General features: G+C 37.9%; 2 protein-coding genes and 1 pseudogene across 2 annotated transcripts; 2 read left to right on the top strand and 1 right to left on the bottom strand.

Moving 5' to 3' along the window:
- The first annotated feature begins 422 nt into the window (after window positions 1-422).
- On the top strand, window positions 423-2,749 carry LOC110744683 (costars family protein). The gene is made up of 2 exons (XM_021944671.2): window positions 423-603; window positions 2,271-2,749. Exons 1-2 carry the CDS (start codon window positions 523-525, stop codon window positions 2,484-2,486), a joined length of 297 nt encoding a protein of 98 aa, XP_021800363.1. The 5' UTR covers window positions 423-522; the 3' UTR covers window positions 2,487-2,749.
- An 832-nt stretch (window positions 2,750-3,581) lies between these two features.
- HEN4 (RNA-binding KH domain-containing protein) lies at window positions 3,582-9,093 on the bottom strand. Its single transcript, XM_021944670.2, has 7 exons — window positions 8,145-9,093; window positions 6,026-6,469; window positions 5,653-5,928; window positions 5,206-5,508; window positions 5,062-5,135; window positions 4,603-4,714; window positions 3,582-4,052 (listed from the first exon to the last, which is right to left on the bottom strand). Exons 1-7 carry the CDS (start codon window positions 8,772-8,774, stop codon window positions 3,915-3,917), a joined length of 1,977 nt encoding a protein of 658 aa, XP_021800362.1. The 5' UTR covers window positions 8,775-9,093; the 3' UTR covers window positions 3,582-3,914.
- Window positions 9,094-13,747: 4,654 nt separating this feature from the next.
- On the top strand, window positions 13,748-14,713 carry LOC148292370 (non-functional pseudokinase ZRK2-like; annotated as a pseudogene).
- The last annotated feature ends 1,988 nt before the right edge of the window (window positions 14,714-16,701 follow it).

Genomic DNA, 16,701 nt, shown 5'->3' with positions numbered 1-16,701 from the left:
ATTATGTTTGTATATTAAATATGCATGAGCTAAATGATTAGTTTTCTCATAGCTTCATGGGATTTTAGAAAATCTCATGAAGCTATTTTCCCTTGAGGGTGCCATTTGTGGACCATATCTTTAACATTTGATTTACCTAAGACTTTTACCTTATTCGAAAAATAGATTCAACAATTGGATGCAAATCCTCTGCTTGAATTTTCCATACGTAGAAAAATCATCTAAAGGCTAAAAATGTGACACCACATAATTTTTGGGGGCATGGTCTTCCTCTGGCGTGCTCTTCTCCTTTTTATTTTGATATTTTTGGGAATGCGTTTCCTCGTGGTTTTTCTTTGTAATTTTCCTTTTTCTCATAAATAAAAAATGACACCACATAATTTTGCTTTGGCGGGTCCTTTGTCATCCTATCTTCTGACTTCGCTTCACATTCTCTTTTTTGCTAAAGTTTACTTTTTTCCAAACCCAACATAACACATAGAAGACTCTACTTTTCGGGGAAGACATTGGAGAAGTGAAGCCATGAATGTAGAAGAAGAGGTCGAGCGTCTGAAAGAAGAAATCCAAAGGCTTGGCAAGGTCCAAGACGATGGTTCTTACAAGGTAACCTCACAGAAAAACACACTCTTGCCGACTCTGTTTTGTTTATTTTGGCGATAATGTTAGACAATTTCCCTTCTTTTTTTCTCAGTGTTGATATGCAATGCTGCTTTAGAATTCGACCCAGATTGAGAAATACAAGTATAAAGGCTTTGGTAATTACTGTGATTTTTATCTGGATCTAAAATTGGTTGGACCATGTCAATTGGGGATCTGTAATCTTTTAGTTGACTTTTGGATGTTTTTATAGAGGGAGATCTGCCCATTTGTGTTATTGGAGTCTGTTCAGTTTTTTTTTTCTTTCCAAGTTTCTGATTTTGTGGTGAATCTAGGCTAAGTAACTGATCATAACAACAAATTTCATCAATCAAATCAATACTTCTGCTCATTCAGTTTTGCTTGACCTGATTGATTGGTTTATTGGTTTTTTTCTTTATCAGATTTCCTTGTTAATACACATTGTTCATTAAGAGGTTCTTTGAGATTCATCTCAAAATGTTTGGTTCTTGTGTTGGAGTTTGTTATATACTTGATCCTTGTCGGTTGAAGATGGCAGTTTTTTTTTTTCCCTTTCCAATTGCTTTCAATTCAGGACCATTTCCATGTAGGAGTGGTTTTACAATTTTTATTTTAATTGTTCTTGGGCTTCCTTTGTGAGGTAAAATCCTAGAAACAAAGTCATTCTCACTGAAGTGATTATTTTCTCTGGGACGGTATGTGTAACCCTGGTTACTTTGAAGACGAGGGTTCAATACAAAGAGGTTCACAATATGATAATTCTATTATAAGTTGAAAAACTGTGACAGATAAGCATATATTAGGTTTTAGACTTTGTGATTAGTAGAACATCTAATTAATTGTATTATAATATTCTCTTTGTTTCTGCATCCCCCGTGTTGTTCAAATTTCTTCCACTTTATCACATGAGAGGGACAAAGAGAGAAAAAGCAACGGACCTGGTCCGGATTAAAGCAAGCAATTATAGCGTATGCATGTTTATCATACTTAAAGCTACCTCTGCACTACCAAAGGAGTTTGATATGTTGTTAAATCCTTGCGTTACGATGCTGCTCATTCAGAAGTTAATATATCTTTAGGCTTATCTGGTCTGCTGATGTGGCTTACATCTAGGAAACTTGGATAAGGGACCAGTGGAAGAAGCTGTGCATTAGAATTCTAATTTGGTTCCTCCTACATTTGAGAAACTAGTAGTTATTATTTCAGTCAAGGACCCAAAAGCTTCACTTTGCCCTGCCAAGTGGTGATGTTTTTGTTCAATAGCCTCATAAAGTATAAAAGACTTGATGGCATGGTGGGCTACAAAAGTTCAATCAGGCATGTATATGGTTGTGTGTGCGCGCACATACACACACGCACACGCACACACGCATGCGACACCAACACTCAATGTGAAACATACATCAAGGAAGTTGGAGAATATGGTTTTCAGTTTTTGATAACATAGAATGTATTCTTTGGTAGTTTTCTTAAGGTTAGTCTAAGAGATTTCTGCTGTGACATTATTTTGGTCTGGTTTTCTCCATGCCTCTGTCCTCAATTTTTAACTATTCTGAACAAACCTTTTCCTCTTGCAATACCAAACGCTTCAATATTTCTATATCTCATATTTGCTTTCCAACTGCTTATGAAACTTGGTTTATTTTCTGTAGGTCACATTCGGGGTGCTATTTAATGATGATAGATGTGCAAACATATTCGAAGCATTGGTTGGGACGCTAAGAGCAGCAAAGAAGCGGAAATTTCTCACATATGAAGGCGAGCTACTGCTGCAAGGAGTCCATGACAATGTGGAAATCATACTTAAACCAACCCCAGCAGCAGCAGCAGCAGCACCCAAGGCAACTGATGCAGTTGGGACGAGTTAGAAGTATTCTGCACTTGTTTTGATTTCATGTCCTCTTATATATCGTGTTGTATTGTGTGTGAAAGAGACTGTGAAATCCTTTTGAGACCCATGCTTGGCAGTTGCTCTCATTTACCTTTATTTAATATCAAAGTGTTGGTTTCAATAAGTTGAGATAAACTGAAACCAGAGTAAAAGGGCACCAGCAGGTAAACAAGCTTATGTAATTACTCTCCATCTCTGACTTTTTAAGAGATTTGAATGCAACAAGATTTCTGCGTGACATTTTTTCAATTTCTTAGTGTGTGATTGATAATGCAACCAGACAAGAGACTTTGGACATCTCTTGAATTATCTTTCCTTTTCTAGAGAAGTAGGAACTTGTTTGTCTAGCTTATGTAACCAACTTGATTGTACCAATTGACTGCTCATACAAAATGTTTTAGAGCTCACATCACCATCAATTTTTGAATTGAATTTATTTTGCACGCCAAGAACAAAAACCTATATTCACAACAAATAACCATGAGCAAGATAATCCAAATCTCATGTGCTCACTCATTTGTGCTCGGATGAAGGAAATTGAAGCACACATGACTAGGGTTGGATATTTGATCCGAAAAATCCGTGTACCGATTAATAATTACTGATTTCTATCTTGGCTCTTCCTGGTCCTCCAGTCTTGTGATTTCTATCTTGGCTCAGTTCTTGTTTCTTGTATTCTGGGGTGCTTCCTCCCCCAGTTTTGCTTTGGAATAAATAAATATTTTGACCCAAAAAAAATTAAAAACCCCAACTTTGAAGATATGTATGTTGATTACGTTAATTTCAATCTCTTTTTTTCTTTCAAAAATTATGCTAGGCCAAAATTCTAGTGTTCTATTGGCAATCACTTTCACTTTCACTTTCTGCCTCTTACATTCTCTGCCTCCCATTTGGTTCAATTTTATTGATTATGTTTATTGTTGCTTGATCCTTTGGGCCTTTGGCCACCCTTCAGTTTTTCTTATCTGAACTGAATCAAGTTAGAAAGACGAAATTGAAAAGAAGAAAAAATAAGTGAAATGGGAAGAAAAAGTAAAGGATACAAAAGTAAATTCATTGAAAAAATCTCAAGTTAACAAAAGCAATTCTTTATCTTGAAATTAAGTCGCCAAAAAACTGTACCCAAAGATTTTAGACAAGGATGTGACAATGGTAGCAAGGCTCTGTTGTCAAACGTTTTCCACTTGAAGAATACATGATAAATCAGGGAACAATGATCTAACACACTATGAAACATATTGGTAAGCCAATGGAACAAAATTTACCTCTTTAGCTCGTGATTGGCAATATAGGAACCCTGAATCTTCCTACTGTAGTGTACAATATTTGACAAAAGCAAAAGCCGATAACTAAGTGACATCCCGGGAGTCATCTCTTGCAAACGTGTCTTGAGACCAACTAATGGTCATGATGGTCCCGTAAGAATGAATGCATGTAAGAGGCTCTGTGCTGCCTGGGTTTCATCAGGTGTCCCAGATATAACAATAATCCTGTCGGTTGTTCCAGGACGGGGCTCATGCACTATGACCTTGGCACCAGAAATCTGATTTAAGGAGGGAAAAAGAGGGAAAGAGGATAAGTTTAAATTGATATACAGACAACCAGACTACTAAGTTTGAAACAGTAGCAACTGTGATATCCTCAAAGTTCATGGGGTTCACTACAAAGATACTCCGCTCAAAGCAACCCCGCTCTTTAACAGTCCCTTGAGAGATAACGTCATAACAACACAACTGCCCCCTCCCCCAAGAAAAGAGAGAAAACAAGGGAGACGGAGACAAAGACATAGACAGTGACAGAGAACAAAAACAATTCTTCTCTAGAGAAGTAACTGTGTTCTTCCCAGCCACTTCAATTCGCTCCTCTGCAATTTTCTACAATTCTTTCTTGGGAATAATATACTGATCATAAATTTTAGTAGACATGGGCAGCCCTCAAAGTTAATAAAGCCAAAGCGGTAATTTTCAGGTTTGAAATCCAACAAGCAAGAAACTTGATAAAGGGGGCGCTAGCTAGTGCACCATACACAAAGACCACAGTTTGATTAAAATAATATCAAAGAAGCAATACTTTGGAAAAATTATGAAATATACCTGTCTTAGACGAGCCAAATTGGAACCATTCTCCCCGTACACAGAGCCAATAACATTTTCAGGAACTATGATCTCTACAGTTGTATTTGTCACAATAGCAGATTTGTTTCCGCTGCCGATGCCAAAGGATGGAGTTAAAAATAAATAAAAAATGACATGCATCCTACTAGGAACTTTGAATACATAATTCCATACCTTTTCAGTTTCAATTTGAAACCAAATAAAGTGGGTATTTTAGTTAAGTGACAAATTGAGGCCTGAGAAAGAATAATATGACAGAGTTACCTAGTCTATGGTTACCTTTTACGTGACAGTCAAGGGTATTTCAATTAATTATGAAACAGAGGCTGTGCATGACAATCATCAGTTGCTATCTACTCATGCTTTAACATGGCATCCATTTTATTTTCAGACCCAATTATAGCTTAGCAGCTTAGCCAGATCTCATAATTTTCTAACCTGCCAAGTTCTGTGCCACTTTTTAGAGAAGTCAAACCCCTGCCAGTATCGGTGATGCCCCTTGAAGCTACCATCTGTAATCCGATCAATATATCAACAACAACAACAACAACAAAAACAAGAGAGAGAGAGAGAGAGAGATACCTGTGATGCCCATGGCCTTGGTGAGGAGGAAGGATGATCTAAACTATGAGAAAGTCCAAGATGATCCATACTTTGAGTTAGAGTTGTATGTCGACTGAGACCATGATTAACACCAACTGATGATGATGGCTGAAATCCAATAGGAGTAGGATCCCTTAGTCTTCCATAAGGACTGGTATCGGTTAGCATGGATGAACTGCTCCTTCTTCCGGAATTATTTACTGTGCTGGAGAAAAGGTTATCTCGTAATCTACCAGTAATATTGTACAAAGCATCTTGCACACTTGAAAAATCTCCTGAAATCTGTGGAAAAAATTATAACTAAATATAAGAGAAGTTTGCAAGTTCATATCAACTTTAGGTCGCCAAATATACCCAATTTCACTAAATGGGACTAAATGAAATATAATTACAATGCTTTCCTTAAAGAATGTGATAAAACCACACCTGTACAACTTCATCATTCTCTAAGGCGCACTTTGGGACCTGGTCACCGCCTATTATTCGTATACCAGTACCAGTTACCTTCCGAATCTCCGAAACTATTACACCCCCTTTTCCCAGCAAACAACCAACTTGGTTTGATGGGACTACAAGCCGTGCAGTAAGAGATGACCCTTTATTTGAGCTTGAGTCTCGCCCTTTTTCAATGCCTGCTTCTACGGACCTTGTGAAAACAAGAACAATACCCTTTTGTGCTGCCGAGTACCGTGATTCAGGACTCTATAGAAGATGAAGCCAACATTAAAAAACTTATTACTAACAAATATGCCTGTATTGATGGATATAGAAAAGAGGGGAAAAAAATAGAATGACAAACCTCCGATGCAGCAACAGTAATTAATCGTTCATCACACTCAGCCACAGATGGTCCAATACTTATTGCAGCACCTGTCTCATTCTGAAGGGCCCTGACAATGGCACCCCCCTTTCCAATTACACCCCCAACCCTATCATTGGCACAAAGAATCTTGAAAGTAACTTCCTGTTGTACCATTTTTGTTTCAAGTGTGGGGATCCTTTCAGCCTCGATTGATGATGGACGAACTCCTGAAGCATAACTCATGGAGCTGCTTGGCAAAGAGGTAAGCATTGAGTTCCTCTGTGAAAGATGATCTAAACGGAGATCAGGTAAAGTCTCATAAGGAACTGCCTCCAGAGGCCTGCTTCCAGTCATCCGTGTCTTGTCAACTGGTGGACAATCTTGAAGACGGCCAGAGACAGCAACAAGTGCTTTCTTTACAGACAAAATATCCCCTTCTATCTGCCACACGATTGAATCATATTCAAGGGGAGAAATAAATAAATATTCTTTTTTTATTACTGACATACAATAAATGGAGGCAAACAGTGAATCAATAGGCCTTAATATAAACACAATACAAGGAATACTTTGTGTTCTATTTTCTGTTACAACAAACCTGAAAGGCAAGTGAAGTCAGAAGTTGAAGCTACAAAAGAATAAATTTTTAAGAACCTCCTGAAAGGGAAAAGGATGACCTTGTATCAGCTACCAAGTTCTTTCCTCCTATTTGGTACCTAATTCGATCCAGTGACTTCTACAATATTCAAAAATTGATATTAATCAACAGGCTTGCGAGGCGGTGAAAATAAAGTATGCAAATGGCAACCCGACTAGCCCAACTTAGCAGAGTGCTTGGAAGGAGATCAAAGTAATTGTCGAAAACTGCCAACTTAGTATCAATATCTCACAAATATTGTTAACCATTTCAAGTTCAGAGTTCACTAGGGCTTTTAAAGCCCTACTTTATAATTCATTTTTTGATAAGCAGTCACCAAAATCCTAATTATACGAAGACATGGTACAACCTTAAAATCTTCTAAAATTAATCACAAACATATTCTAAAGATCCACTTCCTCATAACTAATCCTGCGCTTGTTATCTGCATTCTATATGATAAAATCAGAGAACAAAGGTGACTATTATCTCATAGGTTCCCAAATAAAGATTATAATTCTAAATATCCACGATCCTGAAATGCCAGTGGCACCACTTAATCCAACTGATTTTATATTTATGTGCCAAATTGCGAAAATTAATGTTTGCCCTCATGAAGATCTCCAAATGAATTTCTGACCAAAATTTTATTTCCAGAAATTACATTACCTAAACCAAGGTCTTGCTATCACTTTGGGTGAAAACAAGTATTCCACCAAATGGTCTTTCCCTTATCTCAAATAATGTTTAATAAAATTATAATATATATCTCAATAAGATGTGGATGTTCAGCTCAGCCGTTATTCAATAACAGTAATGGTTTCTTTTCAAAAGCACAAAGAATTCTACTTCATGTATTCTTTGTATCAAGTACTAATTCAAAACAATCACCGGATGCATGCTGCCAGTCTGCCTGATTACAGTTCCTCACTAGCTCTTGAATCATCACCAGTGACATCAACTACTGTTCCTTATACAATCTAATCAAATTTAACTTGAGAATAACCTAAAAGTCCCAAACAACTTAAGTTAGAAAATAATCAAAATTCTCATTTTTTACTGAAAACTCGAGAATAACCTGAAAATCCCAAACAACTTAAGTAACTCAGCATAGCTACAGCCTACCACCCATACCATGCTACTCAAAAGTTTTGGTCCAATTGGCAAAGAAATCAAGCAAATTTAATCTACAATCATGCTAAACTACTAATTATACACAACAAGCTTAAGTTTCCACATAACTCTAAATAGAATTTACTAAATTAGTTTAATAGTCTAAACTTATCCCATCAATTTGGGATTTTGACATAAGCTAAATGGGGCAAATTCACTACATCATACAGAAATACCAACAAGTGAATGCAAATGCAGGCCTTTGAAGTAAAACCCAAACTCAAACCAACTCAATACACACACAACTTATCTAATTTACATCCAAAACGTAATTGAAATCTCGAAAAAGCAAAGACACAACCTCACCTCGACCATCTCGTCCGTAGAAAATGCACAAGCCGGCAATTTCTCATTCAAAACCCTAATTTTACAACCAGTCTCTTTCCTAATCTTCTCCACCACCTTACCGCCCTTCCCAATCACCGACCCGACCTGCGCTGCCTCAGCCAGAAACCGGCACGAAACCACCCCAACATCCGCCGGAATCGCCCCGGTCTCCGCCGCCACCTCAAGAATCCTCTCGAACACTCTCAGAAGCGCCTCCTGCGCCTTCGAAACCTCAATCTCCTCTTCCCCACCACCACCACCAACATTCACATTTTCGAGGCCTGGAGTTCTGAGCCAAATCTTGGAACGGATTGCGCTCGGAGCGACGACCACCACTACCCGGTCCGGCGACTCGACTTGGGCTTCTTCGATTCGGATCTTGGCCCCAGTGGCCTGCTGTAGCTGCTTGATCACGCTACCTGACTTTCCGATGACGCCACCGATGCGAGACGCGTGGCAGAGCATACGGAAGGCCACGTGGCCGGGAGGGACGCTGAGGGGAGGCGGAGGGGGCCTGGATCGCTTGGAGGAGCCGTTTTCGAAGTTGGGGTCGGAAGACATTGTCGATAGGGAACGCTTCGCTGGTAAAGAGAGAAAGGTGCTTCCCATAATACTCTCTCTCACTACAAATATTTTCGCTCTCGCACTCTCTCTCTATATATACACATATAGATAGATAGATTCAGCCTGGTACGATTTTTCTCTCTCTAGAATCTGAAGACGTATTTATGATTTTCTCTCAATTGGCTCCCCAAGAAGCCGGAGACTTTGGTGTTGAGTTGCAGAAACTGGGGGGTTTTGGGGCTAAAGCTGCGATAGGGTGCGCACTGCGCATTGGGGAATTCCGTGTGTGCGTTTGCACGTGACTCGCAATGCTAAAGGGGTGGCGACGGGTCGTGTCGTGTCGCGTCGTGTGGAAGGTGTTAAACAAGAACTCCAATACAATGTGGTTCGTTTATATATAAATTTTCGTTTTTTTTTATTTTTTTCAAAGAAAATTTGAAAAAACTTACAATTAGTTTCTTAGTTTAAAAAGGAAACTAATTGGGGTTTGGACCTAAATAAGTCTATTTAGAGATTGTTTTAATCAAAATGGGCCTTAGGCCGTTCGAAATTTAGTATTTAGGCTCAATATCAGCGGGCCCATAGATTTAGGTTCAATATCAGGCCGACTATCCAAAATAAAGCCGTTGTTCATATTTTAAAATCGTGTTTATTCGGTTAAAGACACAATTATCTAAAATAAAACTCGAAGTTGACTTCGACAGGTGGAATGTCAAACAGGGCCACCATCGACAGTACAAAAATCAATGTACTGACTGATTCACCAGTTTAAACTGCAAAAAAAGCCCAACCAGTTCTGCACCAAGCGTGCAATTTCAAGAGTCAAGAAGCCTATGAGTAGAAGCAAGACCCAAAGCTCAAAGGATCGACAATCAACATAACTTTCTCTCATAAACTGACTTCACACATTAATACTTGATCTCGTTGAACGCAATCAACTCTCTTTTTTCCAAGATATCTAGTTGACTACTCATGAGTTATCTTTTCAGATTATTGATATACCAACACTTGGTATCGATTCCTAATTACTAGGGTAGCAGATATAGCTAATTGGATTTGAAAGTTTCATACCTGGAGGTTGCTTTTTAACCAAATTGGAAGAGAAAAAAAACCACAATGCAGAACTAATAAATTTACGAAGACATAAATTTCCATATATATGTATGTGTATGCATTTCCTTATATATTAAATGTGTTTTCCTTGTATATATATATGTACCTACCTTACATGTAGGTGTTTTTTTCTTGAGTTATATATATATATATATATATATATATATATATATACACACACACACGTACCTGCCATCCATGTAATAGTTTATTTTTGGTTTTCCAAAGAAATTTTGTATGGACTTTTATCTCAGTTGAGTTTAAAGATCCATACCAAGATATTATATGAGTTCAATTACCTAGGATAGAGGGTAACTACCTAGACTAGAGGTAATTTATGGATTTAATTACTTGGACCATAGGTAATTTATGGGTTTAATTACTTGCATACAAGGTGTATGCATAGGTACCTTACCTATTGTTAAGGTATGAAATTTTCATGAACTCTTATTACAAATTTTGATGTCGGTATACCTTGGAAAATTTTCAAAATTCAATAAATAGATTTGCAATTAAATTCAAATCAAATATGATAATTAATGCCCTACAAATCAATAACTTACCAGTTTTACAAATTCATAATTTACTTTATTTATGTTTTAGGTGCATAATTGGAACAAAAAATAAAAAAAATAAAAAAAGTAAATATCAATAAATTAAAAAAGGCATGTAATCTTATGTGGCGCAAAAGTCAAAGGACTTGGATTAACAACAACTTATGCGTGGATTGCACCCAATATCTCTCCTCATAATTAGACTTACGCCAAATTTTCTAAAAAATTATCAACTAGTAATTTCTTGAGATACAAGTTGCCATAATATATAGTTAGTGGTGCTATTCCTAAAGTCAATATCTGAGGGCCCTTGTGATCTCATTTATTTGACCTTTCAAGGGATACCAATAAACTTCAAACACTTATCCTTCTCAAATGCAAGTCATCTGCAATATAAATGAAACCAAGTAAACTCCTGCTTGCTCATTAAATCTGCAACTAATTACTTGGCTCCATCAAAGCAAAAGGTTTATACACCTTGACTGCAGGGCAAGCAGCCATGTAAGAATGATGATTTCGATTCTATTTCCTTGTTGAAATGCTGCATATACAGTTTAGTTTGATTTTCCTTTTCTTTTAGCATAGTGTCTTAAACAGAAAGTGGGGAGATAAAGCCCTAAAGAATTCTTGCTAGCTGTAACATCCCGGTCCGAAAAAGAATTAAAATAATTAAATTAAGAGAAAAATAAATTTGGATGAGAAAATAAGTTGAAATAAACAATAAAAATAAAATGAAAATGATTTGAATTAATTAAGGGTTTTGGAAAATAATAAATATTTACTTAATTTTTAAAAGGGGCAAAAAAATGTCATTTTAAGTTCGGGAAGGAATTTGGGACTTCCGGTTATACCATTGCGTAGAGCACATCGAAACGAGTCCGTAGACACGTAACGGACTCGAATCTGAGTTATAATGAGAGAGATACGAGAAAAATTGAAGGAGGGGAAAAATTGTAATTTTGGAAAACTGGTTTTAAAACCAGAATTTCTCTCTCTCTCCAAGCCACCGCCGTCACGTCCGGCCGCCATGTGGGGCGGTACTGGTCCCAAAAGGACCGCCGTGAGTTCCTCTTCCAGCCCTGCCCCATCTCAGCCATCACCACCGTTGGCAGTCGCCGGAAATTGCAGAAAAACGGCCGGAAATATCGGAAACTTTGGGTTGCTCGTTCTCCCTCAATTCTCCACCAAATCTGACCAGTAAGGTATGGATTTTCGACTATTTTTCATGATCTAGCTGCTGGTTGGATAGGATTCCAGAAATTTTGAGAGTTTGTAGCTCGATTTTGGAATTAGGTTTCAGCCGGTTTTCAATTTGAAATACCGGCCACTTCCGTCGAGAATTTTGGGTATGTCCAAGACCAAAAGTGGCTCCAAATTAGGGGTTTTACCTAGGGTAGGAGTTTGGAGCCGTGATTTTGAGATTTTCCGGCGATGCAATATCGCTTTGGACACCCACGCGCTGCCAGCTCGTGGGGCGGTGCGTAGGCACTGTATTAGAGGGGAATTTTGTCCCAATACGATCCGCTGGTTGTCATGAGCGCGTAGGATTTTACGGATCTCAATTCGGATAACGTTTGAACCCCGAACGGATTTTACATATTGTGTGATTTTCGGGTTCGATATGTTAGAACCGTTGGATCGCTTCCCATTTAAAATATGTTGATTTATGTATTCCTAGGATCGTGTAGGAATTCGTGGATCGGGAATCGGAGCCCCGGATGTTTCGATTTAATAACTTAAAGTTTGTGTTTTACGATAACCGTCCGATCGTGCGATCGTGAGCGATCTGACCGTCCGATTTGAACTAAACTCGTAGGATATGTTTCCTAGATCTTGTGGAACTCATAGGAACTTTCGGATTGTGAAATGGAGGTCGTGGGCCCTGCGGGCCCGGTTGACCAAGTTTGGGTAGTTTGACCCTCGATTGACCGTGAGTCTTCCGAGGTAGTCCCACTCTTCGAAGAGTACTAGAACGACCCTTTTGGACGAGGCTTGACCGTCATTTGCTTTATGTTGATTACGTAGGTCTATGAGATTATTTGTATGGTTTTGTGATTTTAATGGTTTAGTTAAATGCTTTATACATTTAATAGTTGAATTCCTTATTTTTGTAAAGTAATTGTGATACATGTGGGTTTGACATATTCGAGTGTCTTGAGTTTATATATAATAATTGAGAAAGTGCTATGTTTGTTGCTTTTGTGTGGGGTACTTGGAATGTTAACTTGTGTGTTATTAGTACTACCTTAGGTACCTCCCCGGTTATGGGTTTTATGTTTGAGAGTTTATTTTGCCCAGGTCCGTCGGAGTTTGCCCAGGCCCTTCGGAGATTTATTTATTTTGCCCAGGCCCGTTGGAGATTTATTTATTTTGCCTAGGCCCGTCGGAGTTTGTCCAGGCCCTTCGGAGATACATTTATTTTGCCCAGGCCCGTCGGAGTTTGCCCAGGCCCTTCGGAGATACATTTATTTTGCCCAGGCCCGTCGGAGTTTGCCCAGGCCCTTCGGAGATTGATTTATTTTGCCCAGGCCCTTCGGAGATTGATTTATTTTTCCCAGGCCTGTCGGAGTTTGTCCAGGCCCTTCGAAGATTGATTTATTTTGCCCAGGCCCGTCGGAGTTTGCCCAGGCCCTTCGGAGATTGATTTTGCCCAGGCCCGTCGGAGTTTGTCCAAGCCTTTCGGATGTTTATTTTAATACGATGCCTTGGGAAGGAAGTGTTAATGTTTCAATGTGTTTGTATTGGATTTAGAATTGTGATAGATCTGAAATGTATAGTTGGTTCGGTTGTAAATAATTGTCTATTATCGGAGTTGTGTCCATTGATGAGAGCTACGTGTGGCTTGATCCCTTGTCCAAGGGTACGTAGGCAGCCTGGGGTCTCACCTAGGTGCAGCCGTGAATTATATTATGTTTAAAAGGGTTTGAGCGATTCTGAGTGTGTGATTTGATTTCGTTGTGGTTATTGGATTTGAATCTGGTTTAATGATTTTAGTGGTATTCGTAAAGTTGTTTGAGATCTTTAATTGTATTGTTTATGAAGTATCCGACTTAAGAACTTTGTTGGTTTTGTTTCGAACCATTAGAAGGCCGGAGGCCTATTATGTTAAAATGTGTTTTATGCAGGTTGGAATTTTTGGGGAAAGTCCAATTTACAATAGAGACTCTGCCGAAATTTCGGTAGGAAGTCTCGTGCTCTTTTCCCTTAATTTGGAGAAGAGGCTAAATTTTTAGTAAGTGGGCTTGGCATCGGTGTGATGTCGGAATTTCCACAGGATTTGTCTCGAGTTCCAAGGAATTCGGAGCGGGTCCTGTCACTAGCTGCACAGAAAAGGAAAAAAAAAAAAAAACAATGTCATCCAAAGTCTGGTGAGTTGTGGTTTTAATTGTTCTAAGGAAAGAAATCCGTGAATGGAGGCGAGAGTGGTAGGACAAGGATTCTTCCATTACCACCACATAACAGGAAAAAGAAAACTCACGCTAATATCTAGTTTGTGACAAAAATGAAAGATTAAATTATATCTCATTGAATTTCATGTGTTTGTTTATACGTACTAATATATTTTTATGATCAGGTTCACATTCCTTGCTTGTTTGAGAAGGCAGGAAAGAGATAGATCATTCTTGAATAACGGGAGTATCTTATTGGAGGATCTCATTGCTTCTTGTGATGAAAAATCCAATCCTATTCATAATTACTCTTCTATGGAGCTCATGAGGGCAACCAACAACTTTAACCCTTCTATAGAGCTAACGAATCGCTACCATCGAAAACTAAATTCCGTATTGCAAAGCAGCTTGCAAATGCACTTACATATCTCCTCACTGCCTTTCCCAAGTCCATCATTCATAGGGATCTCACACCCAGATGTATTTTCTTGGACCATGACTTTGTTCCCAATCTCTGCAATTTCTCACTCTGCAAAACCATTCGTTCCATGCAATCGCATGCCGATGAAGATGATGTGAAAGGACATTTTGGTACCTTGATTTTTTTTTTTCTCTCAAAGATAAACTTTATTAGATAAACTTTAACAGTACAATCAAAGAAAATACTAATCCCTAGAAGGTACCTTGATCCTTCGTGCAAGATTTCTGGTTACATTTCATAAAAGAATGATGTCTATAGCTTTGGTGTGCTTTACTTATATTCTTGACGGGACGAAAGCTTGGGATGAAAATCAGGCAAGAGAATATGCATAAATTATTTCATACGTGAAATCTCAAGCTTGTGATGGCTTAGATTGAGACGATTGTGGATCCTAAAATATCCTTGAAGAGGTATAGGGCTAATGTTAAGTCACTATTTTGTACATGATGAGAGGAATGTGTAACAATGGCACTATTTTGTACTTAAGAAGATTGGGGTCTCTCTCTCATACAGTGCTAATGTTAAGGCTTTCTATACGAGAATATGTATGTATAGATACATATACATACACATGCATATATCAAAATCCTTGATGGCCAATTGTGATAACTCATCCATCTTTTGTAGATATTCCGTCAAATAGAACACTCTGTAGTGTTATTCCCGTAAAAATAATACCCAAAAAAATAAAAAAAATAATAAGGTACTCTTATGTTACTAGCTACCATTTTGGTGGGGATTGATTATTTTTCATCAAAAGCTCATGTTATGCTTAGCAAGGAGAGATGTAGGATACCAGTTGCAAATACTTCGTGAAGCCACGTTGTACATATTGCTACTACAGGAGCAAGTTCTATGCAAAGAAAGTGCTAAATGTTTTTTTTCTTCCAAACTTCTCCCGGCCAATTCAAATCATATTGGCCGGTTTGGTTTGGTTTTGATCAAGAAAAAAGTCAAAAAGTTTTAAAATTGAACTTGATTATAATGGTTTGGTTTGGAGCTTTGCAAAATGGCCTAAACCGAACTAGACCGTCTATTTGTATTTTTGTTTTTAATTCATTTTATTTTGTAGTCCTCTTATTGGATAATAACTAAATAAGGATGTTGAATTTGAAGTGTAGTTCTATTAGTCATTGAACTTTAAATTTTAGGATAGTATGATATGCTAGAAAATGATAAAATTTGTGTTGCAAATGGACTAACAAAGATGAGATAATGCAAAAGAAAAAATAATTGGGCTTATGTCCGAAGGGTTTAAGGATCGTCCAAACTGGTAGAACGAAACTGAACCAAATAGTTTTATTGAAATTGATTTGAAGAACAATTTTAGAGTAAAACCCATACAATCTGGACCGTGCCCACTCCTACTACTAAATTGAGTCGGATCTATAGAGTTAGAAAATAAATGTTTTTATTATTTTTTCCATTTTTGCGTCATAGTGATTATGACTTTCTAAACATGTTTATTTAGGGGCTTAACGTTTAAATTCGGAGTCCAATCTTGGTCAAAAGGGGTTCAATCTATTTCTCTTTGGCAAAGCAAGAAAAATTGCAGAAAAAAGAACTGAGCGAAGAAGAGTGATGCTTTAGAAATGGAGATGGTGAACGGTCAGCCACTGCAAGCGAGGGCTTACGAGGGGGAAGATCAACTAGTGCATACACCGGCAGAGTTGGAAGGGGACTATTGCAAAGGAGGTGGTGCTAGCTAGCAAAATAGCTAATTAAAGGCAGACTTGTGAGGACTTCCCTTCTGGTGCAAAACTTTAGTCTTTCAATTTTATTTTTTTCCAGAAAAGAAAATGAAAAAGATGATTGTAACAGAACTTGCATATTGCAAATTTTCATGAAAACTAGCCAATGCCAATGTCGAGCAGATGATTCACGAGCTTCTGGCAATTCTTTCAGCCTCTTGAGTCTTTCTCTCTCACTCGTCTCAATTCACAATCACCATTGGAAGGAAAATTGCTTCATAATTTTCCCCCTTTTTGGCTGCTGGTTTTGGAGTCATCTTATTAGAACTTTCAATTTATTTATACTACAGTAGATGAAAACAAAAAGGAAACAAAGATTGAAACCAAATGAATTGCTTAATGGGTATGTGAGTTATTTGTTCAAAAACCTCTTATACGATGGCTCCAAAATCAGCAGCCAAAAAGGAGAAAAAAAATTATGAAGGGGTTGAGTATGATAATAGGTAGCGTAGAAGATGAAGATGCAATATCGCGTTTGTGTCAAACGTGTATTTTAATAGTTTTTAATTATTTTAATAAAAACAAATGGGCTAAAGAGAGTTAACAGAGTTAAAATGCTGTTAAGTGGTGTGCCACATGTCACAATACCAAAGAGAAAATAGGGGGGCACAGGGGATTTGGTAACAGGAAAATTGGACTCATGGTTAAGTAATGATAGAGAATATTAGAGGCCTAACCAAAAGA

This window comes from Prunus avium, chromosome 8 (genome assembly GCF_965620075.1).
Source record: "Prunus avium chromosome 8, drPruAviu1.hap1.1, whole genome shotgun sequence".
NCBI lineage: Eukaryota > Viridiplantae > Streptophyta > Magnoliopsida > Rosales > Rosaceae > Prunus > Prunus avium.
Note: the sequence above shows the minus strand (reverse complement) of the source record. Positions and strands in the feature narration are given on the sequence as shown.

What these genes read in the sequence shown, in the direction of transcription:
- LOC110744683 (XM_021944671.2), top strand. Translation starts at nt 523, where the DNA reads ATGAATGTAGAAGAAGAGGTCGAGCGTCTGAAAGAAGAAATCCAAAGG. An exon ending in AAGACGATGGTTCTTACAAG is followed by an intron (nt 604 to 2,270) that starts GTAACCTCACAG and finishes TATTTTCTGTAG; the next exon opens with GTCACATTCGGGGTGCTATT.
- HEN4 (XM_021944670.2), bottom strand. Translation starts at nt 8,774, where the DNA reads ATGGGAAGCACCTTTCTCTCTTTACCAGCGAAGCGTTCCCTATCGACA. An exon ending in TTACTGTTGCTGCATCGGAG is followed by an intron (nt 5,929 to 6,025) that starts GTTTGTCATTCT and finishes CATCTTCTATAG; the next exon opens with AGTCCTGAATCACGGTACTC. An exon ending in AGTGGCACAGAACTTGGCAG is followed by an intron (nt 4,715 to 5,061) that starts GTTAGAAAATTA and finishes TGGCATCGGCAG; the next exon opens with CGGAAACAAATCTGCTATTG.